Genomic DNA, 20,878 nt, shown 5'->3' with positions numbered 1-20,878 from the left:
AGTTAAGTTAACCTGTATTTTAAACCACTGCATACATTGAAGCCTTGCTGATAAGTTCTGTTGCACTTGCTTGGACTCTTCCTGAAGTTTGTACCTTGAGGTATGATGGAGATCCCAGAGGGCAATTGATTCTGCTGGGATGCCTGCCTGCCCAGGCTGTCTGTTGTAAGGTATGGATCAATTTATAGAAGCAGGTCCCCTTACCTGAAGAAGAAAGCAATGTGTGATGACTGTTGTAGGCAGAGTGCTTGTATACCGCGTGCTACCATTGTGTAACATGAAGTGTCTGATCAGCTGGGTAATAAATGTTATCCTTGCATGTTTTTTTTCTTCAGAGAATGCCATGTCTGAGGACAGTGGAGAGCTCCCTTTTCCATCACTGGCAGCCCAGGTTTTCACTCATTCAACACATCAGTGGAAACCTCTCAGTGCCCTTTATGCATCATTTGATATGGATTCTCATATTCTCATTTCCTTCCTACAGAGGAAATACTAGCGTTTTCAGATTTTTATACTATCAAGTAGCAGTAAGAAAAGCTGCAAGGGTATCTGGTTTTTCTCCTTCCAGCTCTGAGTCTGGCCAGGGAAGGGAAGAGAAGAAACATACTTTAATTTAACTATAGGGTTAGCTATCTATTTATCTCATGCTGCTTGGGTGTTTTTCCTCGAGGAGGAGTAGAATCCTGGGGCCAGAGCTTCTCTCCCCATAAATCTTTCAATGTTGGATCACCCAAGCTATGGTTTGTGTGTAAGTTAGGTTACATGTGCCTATGGTTTGTTAGGTTAAAGTCTGGTAGAACCCAGAATCTGTACAGTTAATGTAAATCTTTCTTCAGTATAGCCACTTTGTCTAAAATGGGAAATACGTTATAGAAAACGGCTTTTTTTTTTTTACAAATTTACCTTCAGCAGAATACAGAAGTTGGAATAACCCAAACAGCTTTTATACTATTCTATGAATGTTAAGTGTACTTCAGTGTAAGCATCTGGACATTATAGGTGGGCAAGCAGAGAAGCAAACTGGTTGCAATAACTTGCTAGAACATATGAAGTCAGCATAACAGCTGCAAATAAAGCTCAGCAAGTCTGACCTGCAGTTTTCTGCACAGTCTGTGAAACTAAAATACATTTTGGTTTCAGTATTTGCTTTTTACAGTGATTATTTCATACTTTTTCCAGTTACTAGTTAGAAGGAGCTCAGAGGTATTTACCCTGAACCTCTGGTAGGTCAAGATGGCCAGATTTTTAGTCTGAGTTTGACTGGGATTCTTTCTCCAAATAAGTGGATTTGGCGTAGTTTTCTCTCTAGGTCTATTTGTGATTGTATTTTTTTTCTGTACACTCAACAATGTAGATACCTCAGATTATGTTAGCTGAAAACATACATTTGTGTTTTACCAATGTTGAACTAGAAATAATTATAAGTAAAAATTGTGTATTCAAAAATAGAATGGAAACTTTTTTTGTGGCCAAACTTTACCTTATAGTAGATTTGAGTGGACAAGCAATCTATTAATTAATTTGCTTTAAATGGAGTATTACTAGAAAGGGGAGAAAACACTGTCGTAAACCTAGACTGACCAATTTTTCAGTAACAAGAGTAATGTTCTGTTATTTTACTGTTAAACTCTGTATTGCTGATTGAAGCACTATCCCAAGGCTTCTGCCAAGCACCACATTGTTCGTGTGATAAGGAAGATTTGGTTACGGTCAAGCAAGTCTGAAAAATGGTAAACTGACAGCAAATCTGGGATCATGGTTGGTAAGGCAGCTTTTGTGGTCACGTGCTTTTATTTGATGTGGTTCCTCATGTCTCCTGTGCCAAATGGTGTAATGCACTAAAGTGATGAAACTGCAGAAGAAAAAAAAGTAAACTATTTACTTTAGCAACAAAGGAGAAAGAGAACGAGGAAGGAGATCAAAGCCCATAACATGAGTCTCAAAACAGGAAAAAAGAGCAAAAAGAAGGGAATTTCTTTCCACATGCTTCGGGCTACTCTTGCTTATAGCCATCATGAGTAATAAACCCTTTAAATGCTTGTGTAGGTCTGCAGTGTGCTTAATTTTCAAAATAAGGCAGATGAAAACTTACAGAGAGTTAAGAAGGTTGTATACTGGTAAAAGCAAGGGCTATAAAGTCTAAAGTCTACTTTCCATCACGAGTACATAGATTTGAACATGTTTTAACATTGGCCACGCTGAGAGAAAAGCTCTTAGTTATTTTAAACCAGTATAAAAAGTCTTTCCATGCAGAGGCAAGTTTTTTGTTTATTTGCATTTTCAAAGCTAGACGAATCTTCAGCTGTATTGTTCACGATCGTTGAAATTGTCATTTCCCTATTTTATGTGGGTTTTGCAGAAAGAATGCATTGGATTAGGAACATTGTTGAGTGCAATCAGTATTATGTACCACTTTAGTATAAAGCCTGTAATGCTATGTTCACACTGTATTCAGGGATAGAAATGATTCTTCTTACAGTGCTGAAACTCCTTCCCAAATACACGTTTTTTACTGTTTCCTCCTGCCATTGTGCAAGGTATCTCCTTTTAAGAGTCTGAAACTTTTTCTTAGATGTTCTTTTCTTTGTGATACTTCTTTCAAAGAAAATCTTGTGCAATTTTGGAGATGAGGAATGGTACCATATAAAGGCAAAAGAGAGAGAGAGTGTGCGTGCCAAATGAACACATGTCATACTATCTATATGGGTGCTAACGGTAGTACCATAACCTGTGTTAGCATGTAACTTTATAAACTGTGATATTTTTATTCATGCATGACCCTCTTCGTTTTTCAGACTCAGCTCAAAAGTTTCCCATCAATCTAGAGAAACCTACATTTTTCTGCTCAGAGAAAGGGGAAAGCAGAACAGGTTGAAGGGAAGAGGTGGGGTGAATGAAAGGAGTTTAGGGGAGCTAGGCAGGCCCAAGAGACCATGGGGGGAGTTGTAGGGTAGGGATTGGAGTATGAGCATCTTCCTTTGTGCCTTTACGTCTGCCTTGGAAAACCACCCAGTCTTCTGAGCTTGAGACTTGGAAGCACTCTTCTTCGCAGTGAAGTGATGTTTTTCAGGATGGGGAAGTAACTGGTTCTTTACACATACTCAAGAACAAAACCAGTCAATTCTGTAAACCTGTGAATTAATGCTATGCCCCCCCCCCTTTTTTTGGGGGGGGGGGGATCATTTCTTGAGAAAGACATTTTAATGTAATTATAAGCTATCAAGAAATGGGAAAGAATTTTGTATTTTGTATGCAGGCCTGAATAAATAGATCCATTGAGAGACAGACAGAGCAAGTCACTTGGAATGTACCAGTCAACAGCAGAAATGTAAATGTCATCCAGCTACGCTCCCTGCACTTGTATTTCAGCGTGCCACAGAATAAAACTGCTATTAATGCAGGCTGAGTGCTGCTCTTGTTGAATTCAGTACTGGGTCCAACACAAAATCCAGTTTAATTCACAGGCTGTGGATCAGAACCACATTGTCTGACACACTGGAAACCCAGGAAGGCAGGAACCTACAGAATCATAGAATCATTTAGGTTGGAAAAGACCTTCAAGATCATCGAGTCCAACCATCAACCATGCCCACTAAACCATGTCCTGAAGTACCCTATCTACTCACTTTTTGAATACCTCCAGGGATGGCGACCCAACCACTTCCCTGGGCAGCCTACTCCAATGTCCGACAACTCTCTCAGTAAAAAAATTTTTCCCCAATATCTAACCTATGTCTCCCTTGCCTCAACTTGAGGCCATTTCCTCTCATTCTATCTCCAGCCACCTGACAGAAGAGACCAGCACCCACAACTTGCTGCAAAGGAGTCTCTGGTCCATCTTAAAATGAGGTGAAGTTGGTTTGCAGAGCTGAGTAGGTTTAGAGTAACAGCAAGTGAATAAAATGCTGAGTCCAACAGTTCTTTGTCTCTGGTTCCAACATGTTCATGCAAGCTTATCTCATAGATAGGTAGATCTACCATGTATTTATCTTCATCCCGTACCAGTCCTTATGAAGTAGCATTCACTAAGACTGTTGCTTTGTGAATTATGATAAATTACAGAAAGCCACTATAAGAATCTGTTAGAATTTTAGCCTTTAAAGAGCAGGTTACTGGAAAAAAAGAAGTGTAAAAATCAAACACAGCTCAATTGGTTGTGCTGAAACTAGACTTACTCTGGCAGCTGTAGCGTAGCAATATTAATTAATTTATCTGTGTATAAAAACAAAATAACTTTTGCATCCTATCTCTTGATGGTTTTTTGTTTGGGGGTGGTTTTTTTGGTCATCTTGATGCAATGAATGTCACCAAACCTGATAGTGTGATGTTATAGTTGTTTTTATTCCTGGGTATAAAAATGTTTTATTTATGAGGAGTGTATAACAATGATACCAAGAAGGAAAAGCTTATTCACAAACAGAGGTAAGATCTATCCCCCAAGAGGCTTGGCTATCTGGAAAGCAGGTCTGACATGCAGGAATCTTCAGCTTGCACTGGTGGAATCTCTTGGCAAGTAGAATTTCCTTGACTATAAAAGACTTCTTATAGCATTTTTTTCTTTTTCTACACCTTTTCTTTTGATTGGGCTTTGAGGGACCTCAAAAAGCAACATTAGATACTGAGCTGCATGCTGAAATTCCCTTGCCTGATTTTTGCCATTTTACATATTTCCTTGCACCTTTTACAGGTCCTTCTTATTTGATGTTGAGTAAGTCACTTCTTTCTTCAGCTGCAGGTTTATTATAGGGTCAAAGGAATTATTACAGCCTCTTGCCTTGTCTCATGATTGTGAAGTACTGCAAGTGTTATATTCCTTTGGCAGGACAGAGACATAGTATAGCACAGTCAAATCAAACTGAGCAATAGCTTCCTTACGTGTTTAAAAATAGAAGATACATGTCGGTTTCATAAGGCAGATGAACCTTAATTGCTGAATGTTTATAGGAAGTTTTGAGATGGTCAGAGGCAAGGTCCTATGTAAATACATTATTTTATTAAAGTATTTAATAACCAAATTCTCTGACCCAATAGAGGGAACAAAGATGCCTGTCCACTCTTAATTTTCCCTACCCATAATTATTTCTACAGAACATGAATTACATATTGTACAGCTTTATTCTGTTTTCAGAGGATAATTATACTAGAACTTCCAGCCTTCTTTCTGTGCAGGGACCTCTTTCTCAGAAACCACACCTTGTAGCCGTCTGTTTTTCATTTGAGAAGGATTGAATTCCCATTTATGTCAACAAGTTTTTATGGATTGACTACTTTCAAAAGATGGATACAGGTAAAGTGGGAAGCCCTTATTCACAAATCATAATAATTCCATCTGGAAGATTTGTTGGAAGCTGATGATATAGGATTGGAAGCTTTTTTGCATGTGAAATCTGTTGGAGATTATTCCTAATTTCATGCCTGCTATTGTAACCGAAAGAGGAGCCTGTAATTCCTGTTGTGGTCATCTGAGCATTTCCAGTGGTATCTCCATACTGAGGGGAAACTTGGACTTGGTTGCAAATGAGGCAAGGCAGGATGCAAAAGAGACAGTACCATTTGCTCTGTGTATGAGATTGGAGGCTTTTATGGATATATTTACATAAGCATTTAAGGAGTTTAATGAACTGAAAGCCAGGGTCTTAAAGTAAGGTTCACAACCCACTTGTAACATACCAGGAGGGGGGCAAGTCTTTCATTCTCCAACATTAAAGACTGGTGGACCCAGTATACTTTCAATTTCCTAAGAGCAAACTACTGTTTCAGAAATGTTCCAACTTAGTAATAATCTAATAGTCACATTTCACTGTTTTTTAGCATCCACAAGTAGCAAAATTATATTCCTGTGGGAGCAATTTTAGTAAGGGGGTAGCAGCAAGGAAACTGAATTCTGTTTTAAAAAAAAAAAAAACAAAAAAAACCAAAAAAACCAAACAAACCAAAAACCTGTTCGACTCTTACTTCTGCTGGAAAAGTTTGTTTGGGTTTTTTTTTTATGTGGCTGTGGTGTACTCAAGGCTTCTTTTTTTTTTTTTTTCCTTCATCATTGCATATGCAAAATCCAGACCTGCAGAATTGTTCCATGTGGTAAACAGTCTGCTGAACCCAGACTGTTTTGCCTGAGTAGCAGATTTCCATATACCTCATTATGAGTTTGGGGTTTTTTGATTTATGTAGACTCTGTTCCTTCAAAGGGATGTACGACTGTAGACCTTTATACCTACCAAAGTGATATCTTTTCAAGTACTGAAGAAAATACAAGGGCAGGTCCTGCTGGAGAATAAGAGCCTTATTTTGCAGAGAAGAACCTTCTTTCCAGCCGGTTTATTTTTTCATGGAAACAACATGTAAACAGGAGGCCACAAAGTAACTTAGCTTTTGAAGCTTTTTAATTGCACTCAACAAGGTTCTGGATGTTTAGTGAATTATGTAGACCACAGTGTGTAATGCAAATTCACATCCCTTTTGACTGGTAAAAGACTGTAAGAAAGATTTAGGTCAGTACTGCTAAAAGAAAGTAGCATGGACTTCAGCTGGTTGTTGCCTTATACAACCCGATTTAAATAAAAAATGCTAGATCTTTCCCAACCAAAGAAGCCATTATCCTTGGCAGTAGCAGGCGTGCTTCAGTCTTCCGTCCTATGATAAAGGCATTTGATTAAGATGCCTAAATACACGTCTGAAGTTATTTTATTTCTGTGGATTCCTACCATTCCAGTCTAAGCATGGACAGAGTTAATATCTTTGTTCATGTTACTTCCCTCTGGGAATGAACAAAATCATAAAATCAGGGAATATAATCATAAAATAATGTAGATTGGAGGGAACTTCTGCAGGTTCTGCCAAGCCCCTCCTCAGAGCAGGGCCAGCTTAGATCAGCATGCTCATGGCAGTTGTTTAGGTGAGCTTTCAGCAAGTCTGTGGATGGAGATTCCCCAGCCCCTCTGGGCCTGTCTTCCAGTATTTGATTACTCTCATTATGAAAACGTTTTTCCTAATAGCTAACCAGAACTTCCTTTGTTGCAACGCATCTTCATTGCCTTTCATGGTGTCACTGTGCACTTCCAAGACTCCAGCTCCATCTTCTCTATATTTTTCCATTAGGTAAATGAAGGCATCAATATGCCTTCAGTAATAACATGCCTTCAACTCCCCTCTTTAATATCCCCCCCTCCCCAGTGTTCTCTTAAGAGAGACCGAACAAACTCATTTCTTTCAGTATCTCTCCTTACATCATGTACCTAATAATCTTTCTGGACCATTGCCCCCTTGATCTAGTAGGTTAACATCTGTGTTGTACTGGGAGGCCCAAAATTGGAGTAGATGGCATGACTGACGTGCATCTGGCCATCCTCAGTCCAGATTATTCTGTGTATTCTTAGCTGGTTTGACTAAAGGTGGCTTTTTGAATGATTCAAGACTCAAAGTCCTCTCCTCCCACAATCACAACATATCTTAACTACAGTGCTCCGCATCTTATTGATGAGGGCTGAGAAAAAGAACTCTTTACAACAAAAAAGCTGTTTCCTGACAGAATGCTTTGCATTAGTGATACTCTTGATTACAGTAGTTTAATTACAATGGGTCATGGTATAGCCGGTTTTTGTAGATGGTATCACTCAATACTTTTTATATCACCACAGCATAAAATACACTTCCTCATCATGGCCCTCTGACTTTAAGCATAGTGAAAGAGGACCGTGTAGAAATCACTTTCAAATCCCATGGACTGTATGTGTAATGTACTGTTAAATTAACTTCTGTTTCTAGTGCGCTTGGAGGATCATCTGCCCTTCACATCCCAGCCTTTCCTGGTGGAGGTTGTCTTATCGACTATGTACCCCAAGTATGCCAGCTGCTAACAAACAAGGTAGGTTAGTAAAGAGAACTCAATTTTGTTTTCCCTTATGTGCTGTACTGTATTGCAGTAACATACTGCAGCATTTCCATAGACATAGTTTTTCTGCCAGGTAGTCCAAGTAGGGCATACTTAAGGTGAACTACACAAGGAATACCTGCTTGATAAGAATTGAGCACCTAAGCAGGGCAATGAATATAATGACTCTTTTAGGTAAACAAGAGTGTTTGGGATCTGATCCTGGAGCGGATTTTTCTTACCGTGGCATGTTATGATTTAGGATAAAATGTTGTCTCATACAACACTGCATTGTAGCATACTATTTTGCTAATAAATACAAATGTGTAGTTGGCATATTTTTCTTCCAGTTGGAAGTTCTCATACCATAGTCATCATTGTAGGTTTTGAGTACTTTCAGTGATTTTCTTCTCAGATGTTTCATGCAAAAGAACTGAATTGGCAGCCTATTTGCATATTTATATAGTAATAGCTACTTAAGGTTACTGAAAAGATTGTGGTCCGGTTAGCTTACTGTTTAAACAAAAAAGAGTGAGTATTGTATTTTGAAAGCTTCTCCGTTATTTAAGTGTAATTTTCAAAAGAAAGTTTGGGGGCCAACATCTAGAAATCTGCCTATTACAGACCTCCTCTTTGTATTTGTGTATTATTTTTACCTTTAATTGTCCAAATGAGGAAAATAATTTTATCCTTTAGAAAAAGTTCTTCAAAATGTGTTTCCATAATTATTTTGGAATCTATCTTTAGAGTTGTTTTTGTGGTTTTCTGTTAAAATTACTTTCTGTTTTTAAAATCTGCAAGTACATAGGACTGTTTTTATCGTTTCTTAAACAAAGTCACTTAAGCAAACTTATCGTATGTTTTCCTTTTCCCAAAATAACATTTCAAATCTTACACAAAGTGTTCAAAATAATTGTTGTTTTTTTATAAAATCAAATAAGTCTCAATTTATAAATAGAATTTAACTTTACGGGGTACAAGATAGCTCTCAGCAATGATTGTATCAAGGCTTTTTCAAAAAATTTAGGAAAGCATTTGCCAGCCAAGGAATTCTAGTATTACCACAGGCAAGAAAAATATTCTTCCTGTTCTTTTCATGTTCAGTGGGGGAAAAAGGTTTTTTAAATGTTAGTTTTCATTCTGGAAGGCAAAGGGATTTACATAGGGAATCACATATGGAACCGTACTGTGAGTACTTGAAGTAACCAGTTGTAAACCAGATGCCTTGCATCCTGACAACACGCGCATTGTTCCTGTTATGGGTCAAACACTGTTCACACTGTTCTGCTAAGTAATCCCATTCAAATCACTAAGAAAACATATAAGGTGAGAGGAGAATTTTGCCTTAAGTCTTCCAAGTTTAGCATTGTTGGATTTTCTGTGCCAGGATGGAAGTCTTTCAAAACCCAGAATGCCTCAGAAATTGATGCTCACAGTTGAGTAGGTGGATCCCTGAGTCAGCATGAAACCACTGAGAGAGCTTAGTGTTAAGAAGATTTTGTTGGATGTGTATGCTTCAGAAAACACACAAGATCAGTTGTGATTTTTCTCTCTCTCTTTTTTTTTTTTTTTTTTTTTTTTAATAACCAGAATGTTATTGTGACATTTAACCAACTGTCAGTTCAGGTAACTATGATTGGCCTATCGTGGCTTCCTGCTGAAATTTCAGCAAGGCAAGGTTGTATATTTCTTTTCTTCACTCTTTATCTTGTGCAGTTAAACAGCACTTTATATTGTGAAAGACAAGTTTCACTCCGAAGTGAGTGAAGAGATTTCTTTACAAGGTTTTCTGCGTGCAAAATCCACTGTTTGTTTTAAAAACATTTTAGGATTCTTTAGGGAAATCATGCAAGCTAAATGTAGGATTCAGAACTACTACCATGTCAAACATAAGTCTTCCTTAATGAGGAATATATGACAAATTGGGAGCATTGGCTTTTTTTATCTTTTTATAGCTCTGGATTTGTTTGTTTCTTTCTTTTTTAAGGTACAATATGTTATTCAGGGATACCATAAGAGAAGAGAGTATATCGCAGCTTTCCTGAGTCACTTTGGAACGTAAGTTTTCTTTTGATGCGTTATTTTCTGTAGCATGGGACAAAGTGTTGTTTTCTGCACATGGTCTTTGGCTGTGTGACTGCTGTCCACTGGATAAGATGAAATCTGGTCATTTTTCACAGAGTGATGTGTATAGATGGTCTCTCTGTAGCAGTACTGGAATGAAGTTCATCATTACTTCACTTCTGTGCCAGCTGCCAATCTGTTTTTACTAGAAAATAGCTGATGATGGGAAAAGGACAGTAGGAATTTTCTTCTTTAGCAAAAGAAATGTGCTCATTTCTGAATAAATGACTGTGGAGGGGTCTTACAGTAATAGGCAGTGACTGAGATGGAAGGACAGGGAAGCGGGTACTTTTCCAAGTCTTGCAGGAGCCAGAAACCACTGTTCGGCATAAAGGCAGGACTGGGAGACCAGCTGCTCCCACTGCTGAGCAGTATCTTGTCTCAGGAGAGAAAGGGCTGTCGGGTCGTGCTGAATTCCTGGAGTTCAGAAGTCCGTGGCCTGCCATGATGACACATTATCTTCACAAACCAATTAATCAGGGGTGCCTTGGCACTCTGAAGGGTAAGCACTTTGATTTCCCACCTAAATCCTGACTTGAGTGAGAGAGAGTCCAGGAGCCGATGCAACAGCGATTGCCTGACCAGCAGTGCTTTATCTCATTGTGAGGAGGGGGTTTCTGATTCTGGTGATGCCAAATGACATGGATATTTGGGAGCCCTTTCAATCTCAGGTCTCTCAAGTGAGGGTAGGAAATCAGGTGCCTTCTAGCATGCACGCAAATTTTATACAACTATAGATAGATAACAATTACTTGAATTGGACATATGAGTAGGTAGAGAGTCGATGCAAGCTCAGTCCTTATGAAAACAAGATAATTTCTTTTTCTTCTGAGAAAACTACAGTATAGAAATGGCCCAGGTGTGCCTATGATTTTATTACACTTGCAAAGTCATTCATGAGTCCTGATGCGGCTTGAGACTTCCAGAGAATACCGGCTCCTGATGGTTGAAACTTTTAATCCATCTACTGAACAACTCTTCTATATTTAATTTTTGTATGTTCTCATGCTTTGCATTTCTTCTGTATACTCTTTTGAATTTTCAAATTTAAACTCTTCTCAGCCTGCACATTTTCAATTTTATCCTGTCAGTACAGAGTTAATAATTTATCTTAATCTGAGTAACATACAGGGAATTTGTGTGTGTACAGTTTTTATCAATTTAGCGCTGCAGATGCATTAGCAGGTCTCCTTTCATTCTAAAGTGTATTTATATAAACTGAACATGGCCTTTCTTTGCGTAAGAAACTCCAATACCACAGCACAAATAAGAAGATTATTAAGAGTAAAAGTTTAATCTAATTTTAATTTAGCTAGAAAACTGTAACTGTTAATAAATAAAGCAAATACTGGAAGTTTCTGAACAAACAAACAAAACAATCCTTGTAATACAGAATTTGCATATTTATCATTCAGTATTAGAATGAATGGTAGGTTAAAATTGTATTCATTTTTTTGTATATTTGTTGATAGTGGTGTGGTGGAATATGATGCAGAAGGCTTCACAAAGCTCACTCTGTTGCTGATGTGGAAAGATTTTTGCTTCCTTGTTCACAGTGAGTAGCTCTTTGCCTCGGGCATAAATGTCCATCCTCGTGAAGATAGAAGTTCAAAAGGGAAAACATACAATTACAGGAAACAGTTTAAAAGTTTTAGCTATTTTTATCCAGTTCTTAATGTATTTTTGATGTGACCATGACACTTTGAAAGCACAAAATCCTGACTGTATTTGGAGAAAGGGAGAGGACCCACATTGGTAGCATACTGCCTGCTTTACAGAATGCCAAAAGCGTCCTGGGAAGGTTTTCTGGTAATTTGACTCAGGATTAAGTTCACAGTTGTAACTTGTCCTTTCAAAAGTGCCAATAATGAGGACCAATACTATACATAACCCGGGAGTACCTAAAATCTTCTGTAATTGTCAGGATTTAATGCATTGATAGTGATAGTAAAGACACTTTAGTGTAGGGAAAATATAGTAAATGAGAAATAATGCTATACAGTCGTTAGGAGCCAAAAGTTATTCCTAGACTGAAACTGTGTAGGCAAAACTGTCTAACAGTTGCTACAGTATGTAGCTAGACTTGCTGTCATTTGAAATTTTTAAATCAAGATTGTATTACTTTCAAAAAGACATTCTTAATTAAATAAATATGTAGGAATTGCTTCATTTAGAAATTAGTAAGTGTGGCTTTGTTACTGCTTTATACATGTTAACCTAAGTAGCAATTACTGTTTTTCCCTATGATAAGGTGAAATTCACAGGTATCAGAGATATTGGTCTGGGGAAATTCAGTCATGTTACCCTTTATTTTTAATTGTTACACTTCTCATCTTTGTTTAAAATAATTGCAGTGCAATCTGGGCAGCTGCAACACTGGTGTTTGTTAACACTCTAGCACTGAAATATTTTAGATTATGTCATTTTTGATTGTGGGCTAGCTTTTCATGTGGAAAACTAAGGATGTCTTAATGACATCATAGAAATTTGTCCCAGAGCTTTTAAAGCAAGAAGTGGGGATTGCCATTGTTCAGAGAAGTCCTTCACCCTGTGTTGTGTTGGAGATCACAAAAAATGGTCTCACTGATCCCTATCACCTAAGATTTCCAGACCGTAATGACCATAAAGAGGTCTAGAAAACTCAAACTTGAAATTAAAAAACTTCCATCATACTACTGTGACTTACGTTGTGGAAAAAAAAAAGAAACAAAACTGATATTTTTTGAAAAATTGTCCTTATTACATCTTTACTTACTCTTCCACTACAATTGAGAATTGGTCACTGGGCAATTGTCTTCTGTGAGATGATGCTTCTTTATGTACAACCTTCTTCAAGTTTTCCTACCTTCTTAACTCCCCAATATGTTTGGCTTAATTTTATCAACATTAAAATTCCTGTGGATTTGATTTTTGCTGTGGGATAATATAAATTAATAGATGTTGAAGCAGTTAGATTTCAGCGGAATCAAAATTCAAATTTCTATTAAATAACAGAGTAGGTTTTAACTGGGTAATACAGTGCTCAATTTAACTGGCACAAAAGCTGCAATTATAACTGAGTAGTTTATCACTATATTAACCCTGTGGCCTTAGAAATCATACAGTGCCTTAGCTGTGTAAGCCATTGCATCAGCCGCTTGTTGAACAATCCACTGCAAAAATATTTATGTTCCGTGCACTGAAGGATATTGCAATGAAAGGACTGAAATCTGCACTTCATTTCCTGAGTGAAGTAATGTAGGCTTTCATCTCTTAACCACTGACATAACTATGTATATGATGGTTGAATATTTAGCAAGTGTCTAATAAAACGTCTGGGAGAGATAGCCATAAGTTGAAAACTGTTCAAGTTTATATATACTATAGTATGCAGAGAAAGTATTCAGAGGAGAATAAATAGGTCAGTATACAGCAAGCACCATGGTAAATCAAATGAAAGGAGCCATAGTAAATTTTACTGGTGTCTTAATTTTGGCTAAAATTTTAGGTTTAATTGAGATTGTGAGATGTGTAAAACCTAATGTGAGTTGTATTTCCTTTAAAAGATACATTCAGAGATTTCAAAAATAACTTCAGGGTTTTTTTGCAACTATTTGCATTCAAAGTTAAACACTTGTTTGGAAACTAGGAAGCAAAACACATTAGAAGTAAAGTGAAATTACTCAGAATAATTTCATTGAGTAAACAGTTAAAGATAAGAGGAGAGAAACAGGAAAGTAATTCTGGATTGCCAAAGCCCAATAACCTCAGAACAATTTCACTTGCTAAAAAAAAATTATTTGTGCTGTAGTTACAGAATGAAGAGCAAAGTCTCCCCACTCTACCTTAAAACACAGAAGAGCTACCTAATTGCAAAATCAATCATTACATTAATGTAGGTGCTGAAGTTATCATATTAGATCAAAGAGCAGTCAAAGGAACTGTTGCTTTAATGGTTTAGTTCTAAAAATTGATCAAGTGCAAAGAAATAAACATTCAGAGAAGTTTGTGCATCCCCATTGAAGAGGAAATTGTTAATCAGGAGTAGTGCTTTTGATATTGTTAATGTTTATGAGTAAGTCTCAGTATGAAGCTTTGTAAGTAAACTTCAATATACTGCTAATTTCTTTCTCTTCTTGTTTATAAATTAGCTATGATTAGTTTTTGGAGATAGATATTTCTTCATATTCTTGTTCCTGCATACATTCTGTGTATTTAAACTGTATATAAATAGAAACATAAGTTACGTTATCTTTGCACAATTAAGAATTAAGTAGCCTTATTGGTGTGGACACAAGAATAGGACTCCAGAGCAACCTGTATATAGGCTTTTCAAAGATAAATTTTTATCTTACGAGATTTTTAGGTTATCAGCACAAAGGAGATTGACAGAAGCTGGACTGGTTGCAATAGCAAATGAAATACTGCTTGTTTTAGTGGTTATTTGTTTAAGACATCTTGAAAAGGACATACTGAACTAAAAAGGTTTTGTTTCATTGAACAATATTTCGGGGGATGGAGAATGTTGGAAGCTGTGAGCATTTGTATCTCAAGTTTGTATGGGATCTCAGACTTAGGTGAAGTTGGTGGGAATAGCTGCTGCCACTGACCTTGGGTAACTGTAAGGGATTTCAGGTTCTGTGTTGGGTAATACCAGTGACCCAGGAGGTCCAAAGTGCTGGTCATGTAAAAGCTGAAGTTTAATTAAGGAGCTTTCTTGCTATGGGTGTGCCAACTGAAGTAGCTTTTTGTCCACCCTCTTACCTGTCTGTGCAGTTATGTGGTTACCTCTGTCAGAGAATAGATCAGAAATAGGCAACATCTCAGCAAGAAGGAGGTTTTTACACAGGAGACAGAAGCAAGCAAGGGCCCTAGAGCATTATTTGGGTTATAGGAGGTTATGCATATGAGTATCAGGCTTTGGGCGGACACTCGCTTCTGCATTCAGGGGTTTTTGGTGGAAAACATCAATGCCAGCTTCTGATGCATTCTTGTTTGAATATTGCTATCTGCACACATTCTTCAGCAGAGCAATTTGGGCCAATGTAGTCAACTTACGTGGTTTGAATTGATGGCCTGAGCTAAACAGTTGGGGTTCGCTCACATAAACCTCTTTTGGATCTGGATTAGCACATTTGTGCACAGCTTCAGAAAGCAGCTTAGAAAATAAAGACACAAACAAAGAATTTTGGGTAGCCATGTTTGTCAGGTGAGGCTTGGGAGGAGGCGGAGAAAAATGCTTTGGGAAAGAGCATTAGTAGCTGGGAAGACAAGTTTACACTACAGTTCAAAGAAAGTGCTGTTTATTCCAGTAGTGTTCAGGGAAAGAGGAATGTATGCCCACTCACTGTAAATAAACAAAATTGCATTGAAGAAGTAACTCCTCCTATCAGGGCCCATTCCAAACAGAAGTAACTCATTAGGCTTGAAATATTGTTTTAATCATTCAGTAGAGCAACAATAATCCCTAGAATTTAGGTAAATGTTAATTTTTCAGGCACCTGGTGTAGTTTAAGATGTTTTCTGTCCTTTAAAGGAGATTGCCCCACCTCTGGAAGGTCAACAGAAGAGAGCTAATGAGCATTCATCAGCCCCTTCATCTATTCCTCCAGCAGCTGTTTAAATAAACAAGTTAGGCTTTGTGGTAGTAAATGGCTAGCAAGGAGGTTTGGTAAAGTCTTAAATGGAAGATTTTTCCTAGATGAACATGTGTCTGATTGCTTAGTGTTTGCTATTTGGGTTTGGGAGAGCTTATATGAGAAGGCAAAAGTATTTTCTTTCATCAAAGATGGTGTTTATTCTTTTTTAAATTGCTTTTGCAGATTCCTGTTTGAAAAATCACATACCTACCACACTAACTCCACAGCCACTGAGATAATAAAAATGTTTAAGAAATAAATTGTTTATCCAAGCAATTTGGAACCCAGAACATGAGACTGTTTCATGTAAACATTCCTGTAAATATTTCAGTAAACCTTTATCTGCCTGTAGTTTTGGCCATAGAGCCCTCTCTGTTATATAGGACCTATAGGTCTAGTTAAATGTAAATGTGAGAAGTAGCTAGTGTTTGTTGTTTTGATATATTATTTAATTCAGTTGGAATATGCTCAATGACTCCTGTGCGCTACTGGAGTGTGAATAACCATTTGAGTGGGGTTGGTAGTTTTAGAGATACATTTTTTTCAGTTTTCTGTCATGCAAGATTTGCTCACATACCTGAAAAGAAGATAGTCTTCAAGAGTTGCTCTTCATTAGTATCAGTGCCTGGCAGTCTTAACACTTAAAATTCCAGCAAAAAATCTTTGGAGGAAATTAAGATTGCATTGGTTCTACTTCTTCAGGGAAGTTAGTCTGACTGTGAAAGAGGAGCCTCTTCAAGACAAGGTATGGAAAAATAAACTGTCGTCTGCCCCAGTTGTTTCCTGAAAAAGGGCCAAGTGTTGAGTGGAATATTTACATTAGATAGCTTCTGTGAGCTTTTATCTAACGAGGTGTTTTGGCTTCCTTTCATAGTACTTTTATTTTATTCTTCTCATTGTTCCTTAAATGAAAACGGAAATTTATGACTCTGTGAAAACTAAGGGAGAAGGAAAAAAGAGAGAATACGACAATGTGAATAAGAAGTTATAGGAGAATGGAGTGATGTCTGATAGCGTCATAAAAGCAGGATAGTTCAGCAGAAATGTCAAGCATAACAAAATGCATGTTTTAGGAGTCCAGTGTGAGAAGTTCAACACTAATCAAAAAAAGTCTGCAAAGATTGTATAGGGATGTCATTTTGTTCTTAAATGAGAAACTGGAGATTAACAAAGCCCAAGTGATGTAAAACTGGCTAGCACAAGTCAAAAGCCATTCGGATCTAATGCTTGGGAGAAATTTTTTGATGTTCAGCAAGCAGATAAATGTCTCCCATGAGGCAGTCTTTTCCTCTGACTCTCTGAGCTTTTAGTTGGTACCATGTATTTCTTTGAATCTGGTCTTGAAAGTTCCTGAGCACGTGTTTTTCTGCCTACAGCAAAATGTACCCTGAGCAGAGTGGGGGGGGTCTCTTCAAAACTTTGTACGTTGTTTTAATCACCACAAAACAAAGCATTCTGTGACACTTCCTGTGTAGTGAGGTGCGTATCGCTTAACTGAAGTTAAGGAAAGCTGCAGAAATGCTATACTGTTGTGTATCAGACAGTGTGATGGAAAAGGTGCCTGAGTCACAGGTGCACAGTTCTGCACTTAACTACGCATAGGCAGGGGCTAATTCCAGAACTGAATTGCAGTGTTTGTAAAATTAATTAGCTTTTTGCTGATCATCTTTCTCCATTGTGTATTTTTCTCCGTTATTTTTAAGGGAAGCTGCCAACTAGATTTAGTTTGAAATTCGTATTGAAAGCTGATAATTTAATTTTTGTCATTAAGAGTATGTTAAACGTCATGTTCCTCTGATTCCATCCTGAGTATTTACTTGGACGTGAGCTGAATGAGATTTTCCATATTTAGGTATTCATAATGGATGCAAGTGAACCTGAAAACAAAGGTTTTCTTTTCCTCTTCTTCTGTTTCTCTGTGTTCATTTTGTAATCACATCACTCAGTATAAACTAGTTTTAGGTTCCTATTTCTAATTCTGCTAAAAAAGGGACAGTGGACACAAGGTAATTCATAAAACTTGGTATGAACAGTAACAAACAGGAAACAACTGTTGTGATAGGAATTAGGTTTTACAAGTATTTTATGATGGCCTGACATGGGTGGACTGGCAAAGTATTTTTAAGTGTCACTTTGCTGCGGATGTTACCTTTTCAATTTCTGAGAAACGCCTATATTTGCCCTACTTTTAAAACTATAGTATATTGCTGTAGACATTAATTGATGTTCTTCCAGGAACTATGAGCACTTTAACAAATGGACTGAAAGGTTTTGTAATAACTTTTTATAAAATTGCATTTTTCAGAAAAGTGAACTGTTGCTTTTTCTTATCTAATAGATATATCTGAGTACTTCTACTATGTGCCCAATTATATGACAGATAACTAATAAATTCTCAGAAAAGATGCCTGAGATAGGGAAGTGATATAATCCTATTTTACCCACTCAATTTTTGAAAAAAGTGATTAGGTTGCAGAAAAAATCATTGACAGAGTTGGGACTTGAGTACAGAATGTGGTATTTTTTCTTCTCACTCTATGTCTATGTCTTGTGCCTGCACATTTTGACGTCTCACATGGCATTCACAGATAGCTTTTCTCTAAGGTGAGAACTACGTTAAAGGTGTGAGATGTGGCAAGTTGAAAATTGCTCATAGTAGCAATTAGAAAGCAAATATTTTGTTTTCAGTCTGGAAAGGAGAAGATGAGCATGGGTTTCACGTGGATCAGTCCTGGGTTCAATATCAGGCAATGCTTTCAGAAAAAAATAGGATGATACAGAACACCATGGGATTATTAGAGATACAAAATTTCTAGAAATAAGAGCTGCATCAAGAAAAGAAAGATTTTCTGAATGCTTCTTCCCTATCTCCTTCCTCTTTCTATCCAATGACAATTAATTTGTCACCAAAGTAGACTTTTTCTAAGAACCCATATGTGACACAGCAATGGCACACAAAGGTGACTGCTGCATGCCTTTTAGGAAATAGATAAATATAATTTACTTTTTAATATGAAGAAATACACCTTGGTTTAGAGATGGAACCGGTCACAAAGATGCTTAAATGTCTACATGGGGAAAGGAGGGAGTGCTTAAGCTGCTTTTCTGTCTCCTTTGCCCCATTCAGCAGCAGTCCCACGTTTTCCCTAGTCCTCCTTTTGCTTTTTCTGTTCCTATAGCAGCCCATCTTGTTGTCCTTAAGTCCCCTTGCCAGATTCAACTCCAGGTGAGCTTTGACATTGCCAACCCGGTCTCTGCATGCTCAGAGTATCCACATCTCATGTGCTTCCTTTTTATGTTTGAGTTTTGTCAGGAGCTCCTTGTTATCCATGTAGGCCTCCTGCTACTATTGCTTGACTTTCTGCTCATTAGGATGGATCATTCATGAGCTTGGAGGAGGTGATCATGGACCCCTCTTCTCTCCAGGACCGTTATCCTGTAGGATTCTTCCATGGGAGGAGCAACATCCCTGAACGGCCCAAAGTCTCCTGAAGCTTAGAGCTGTGTTCCTGCTATTTGTCTTGCAATGGGCCTATATTGCAGTAAAGTAGATTTCAGTTTAGCTTTAGAAATATCTGGAGCGGCTTAGTCAGCTAGTTGGGTCAGGCAGGATTATACTGCGTTGTGATTTGAAAGCTGTAAGCCTGCATGGAGCAGAGCTTGAAAAAAGAGGATAGCATGTGTGTCAGCAAAGGGTCCTTTTGTGTCAGCAAAGGGTCCTCTTGACCTGCAGGATAATGTCACCCTGATCACAGATGAGAATTAAATAAATCAGTGTCCTTTCAAATCCCAGGCAGCATTTAAAACAGGAAAAAGAACTTATTTGCAAGCCTCATAAGCTTAATAAAGTATCGGTGAGAGAAGCCAAATGTTTTTGCACAGCTGCTTTTCAGGTAAAAACATGCTTTAGAAGTCTTCCTGTCCTGCTGGAAAGTACTGTAGAACTTCTCAGCATTTAGCAATGTGTCTCTGTACTGGGAAAACCAAGGAAAAGTTTTCGTCTTTTCTCCACCAGTAACATGTGATGGCCATGCCAGGAAAGGGCACAGCTTGCTTTTCACGCCCATAACAACTGCAACTGTATTTAAAGTATAAGCTTCAAGCAATTCAGTTGGAGAAGAGGCAGCTTTTAGTAGCATCAATCTCATCAGCACTTAGAGAAGTTACTATAGAAACTGTTACAGCAGAAACAATAAAAGGAAATAAAAACAGAAGGGGGGAGCGATGAAGATCTTTGAGAATTTGAAGTAAAAATAAAGCTAAATAGATGTCACTAGCTGAAGCTAGTGAGGTAAAAATAAAAAGCCTTTCTCTTAATTAAAATAATCATGGTTACAGAAATTAGAGAAGGAGAAGACCTGTGAGGCCATTATGACATTTCTTTGGGCTTGATGTAGGATTATGAGATACTCCATGGGACATTTTTAGGAGGTAGTCCAGTCTTACTGTAAAAGTCCAAAAAAGTAGGACATAGTAGAGGTGGGTGATGACACTCAAAAGCAAGAAGACATTATAAAGCATTTTTCAGGTTAAGTTACATCACTTTTTCATGGTCTTTGACTGCATAGCTGGAAACTGCTTGAAGAGTATCTTGATTTGATCTGTTACTTGGTTCCTCTGTAAAACTAAAGAATTAGATACTCTGTCTGAAGCACATGACTATAACTTAAGGTATTTAAACTATTTTTGTCACATTTTTTTAAAATGCTGGTTTTGTATGAAGGATGAGGTACTTAGAAAGATACAGGTTGTGATAAAGACATGGGATATTTTTACAACCATATCATCTTCCTATGTTGACAGAAAATCAAAACAATAGCAATCATAAATCTAGTTGCCATTGGTGCCTAGACTATATTGTACTTCCCATTATCAGTGGAATGAGAACCACAAGATAGATACAGCAGTCATGCAATCCTCTTCAAATAAAAACAGGTTACATACTTTATTTAAAAAACAAACAAACAAAAAACAACTAACAAACCAAACCAAAGAGAACTAAGTAATAAACTTATTCTAGTCTCATTGAAACCCACAAGTAAACAAATCTACTCTCTGTAATGTGTTGGAATAGTTTAATCCATCATAATTCATTGTTTCTATTCTTCAGAAATATTTAAGGGCTGTCTAAGAGCACTGGAATTAAAAGTAACCACTTCTGTATCTGAGACTTTGAAGTTGGCCATTTCCATAGATGTGATGTCGTAAGACACATTAGGAAAAGAGACATACTGTTGGTGCAAAAATTTTGAAAAAAGAAGAACCA

The 20,878-nt window shown here is 37.5% G+C and overlaps 1 protein-coding gene across 2 annotated transcripts in view; it reads left to right on the top strand.

Moving 5' to 3' along the window:
• The window catches only part of BABAM2 (BRISC and BRCA1 A complex member 2), a 179,944-nt gene that overhangs the window by 129,126 nt on the left and 29,940 nt on the right, over positions 1–20,878 (top strand). For both annotated transcript variants that reach the window (XM_069800335.1, XM_069800336.1), the window contains exons 8-10: positions 7,765–7,864; positions 9,858–9,928; positions 11,467–11,549. In XM_069800335.1, the coding sequence (XP_069656436.1) occupies positions 7,765–7,864; positions 9,858–9,928; positions 11,467–11,549 (254 nt within the window). The remainder of the gene's footprint in view (positions 1–7,764; positions 7,865–9,857; positions 9,929–11,466; positions 11,550–20,878) is intronic.

The sequence above is a fragment of the Haliaeetus albicilla genome, chromosome 13 (assembly GCF_947461875.1).
Source record: "Haliaeetus albicilla chromosome 13, bHalAlb1.1, whole genome shotgun sequence".
NCBI classification, from domain to species: Eukaryota; Metazoa; Chordata; class Aves; order Accipitriformes; family Accipitridae; genus Haliaeetus; species Haliaeetus albicilla.
The sequence above is the reverse complement of the archived record's forward strand: the minus strand, read 5'-3'. Positions and strand labels throughout refer to the sequence as shown.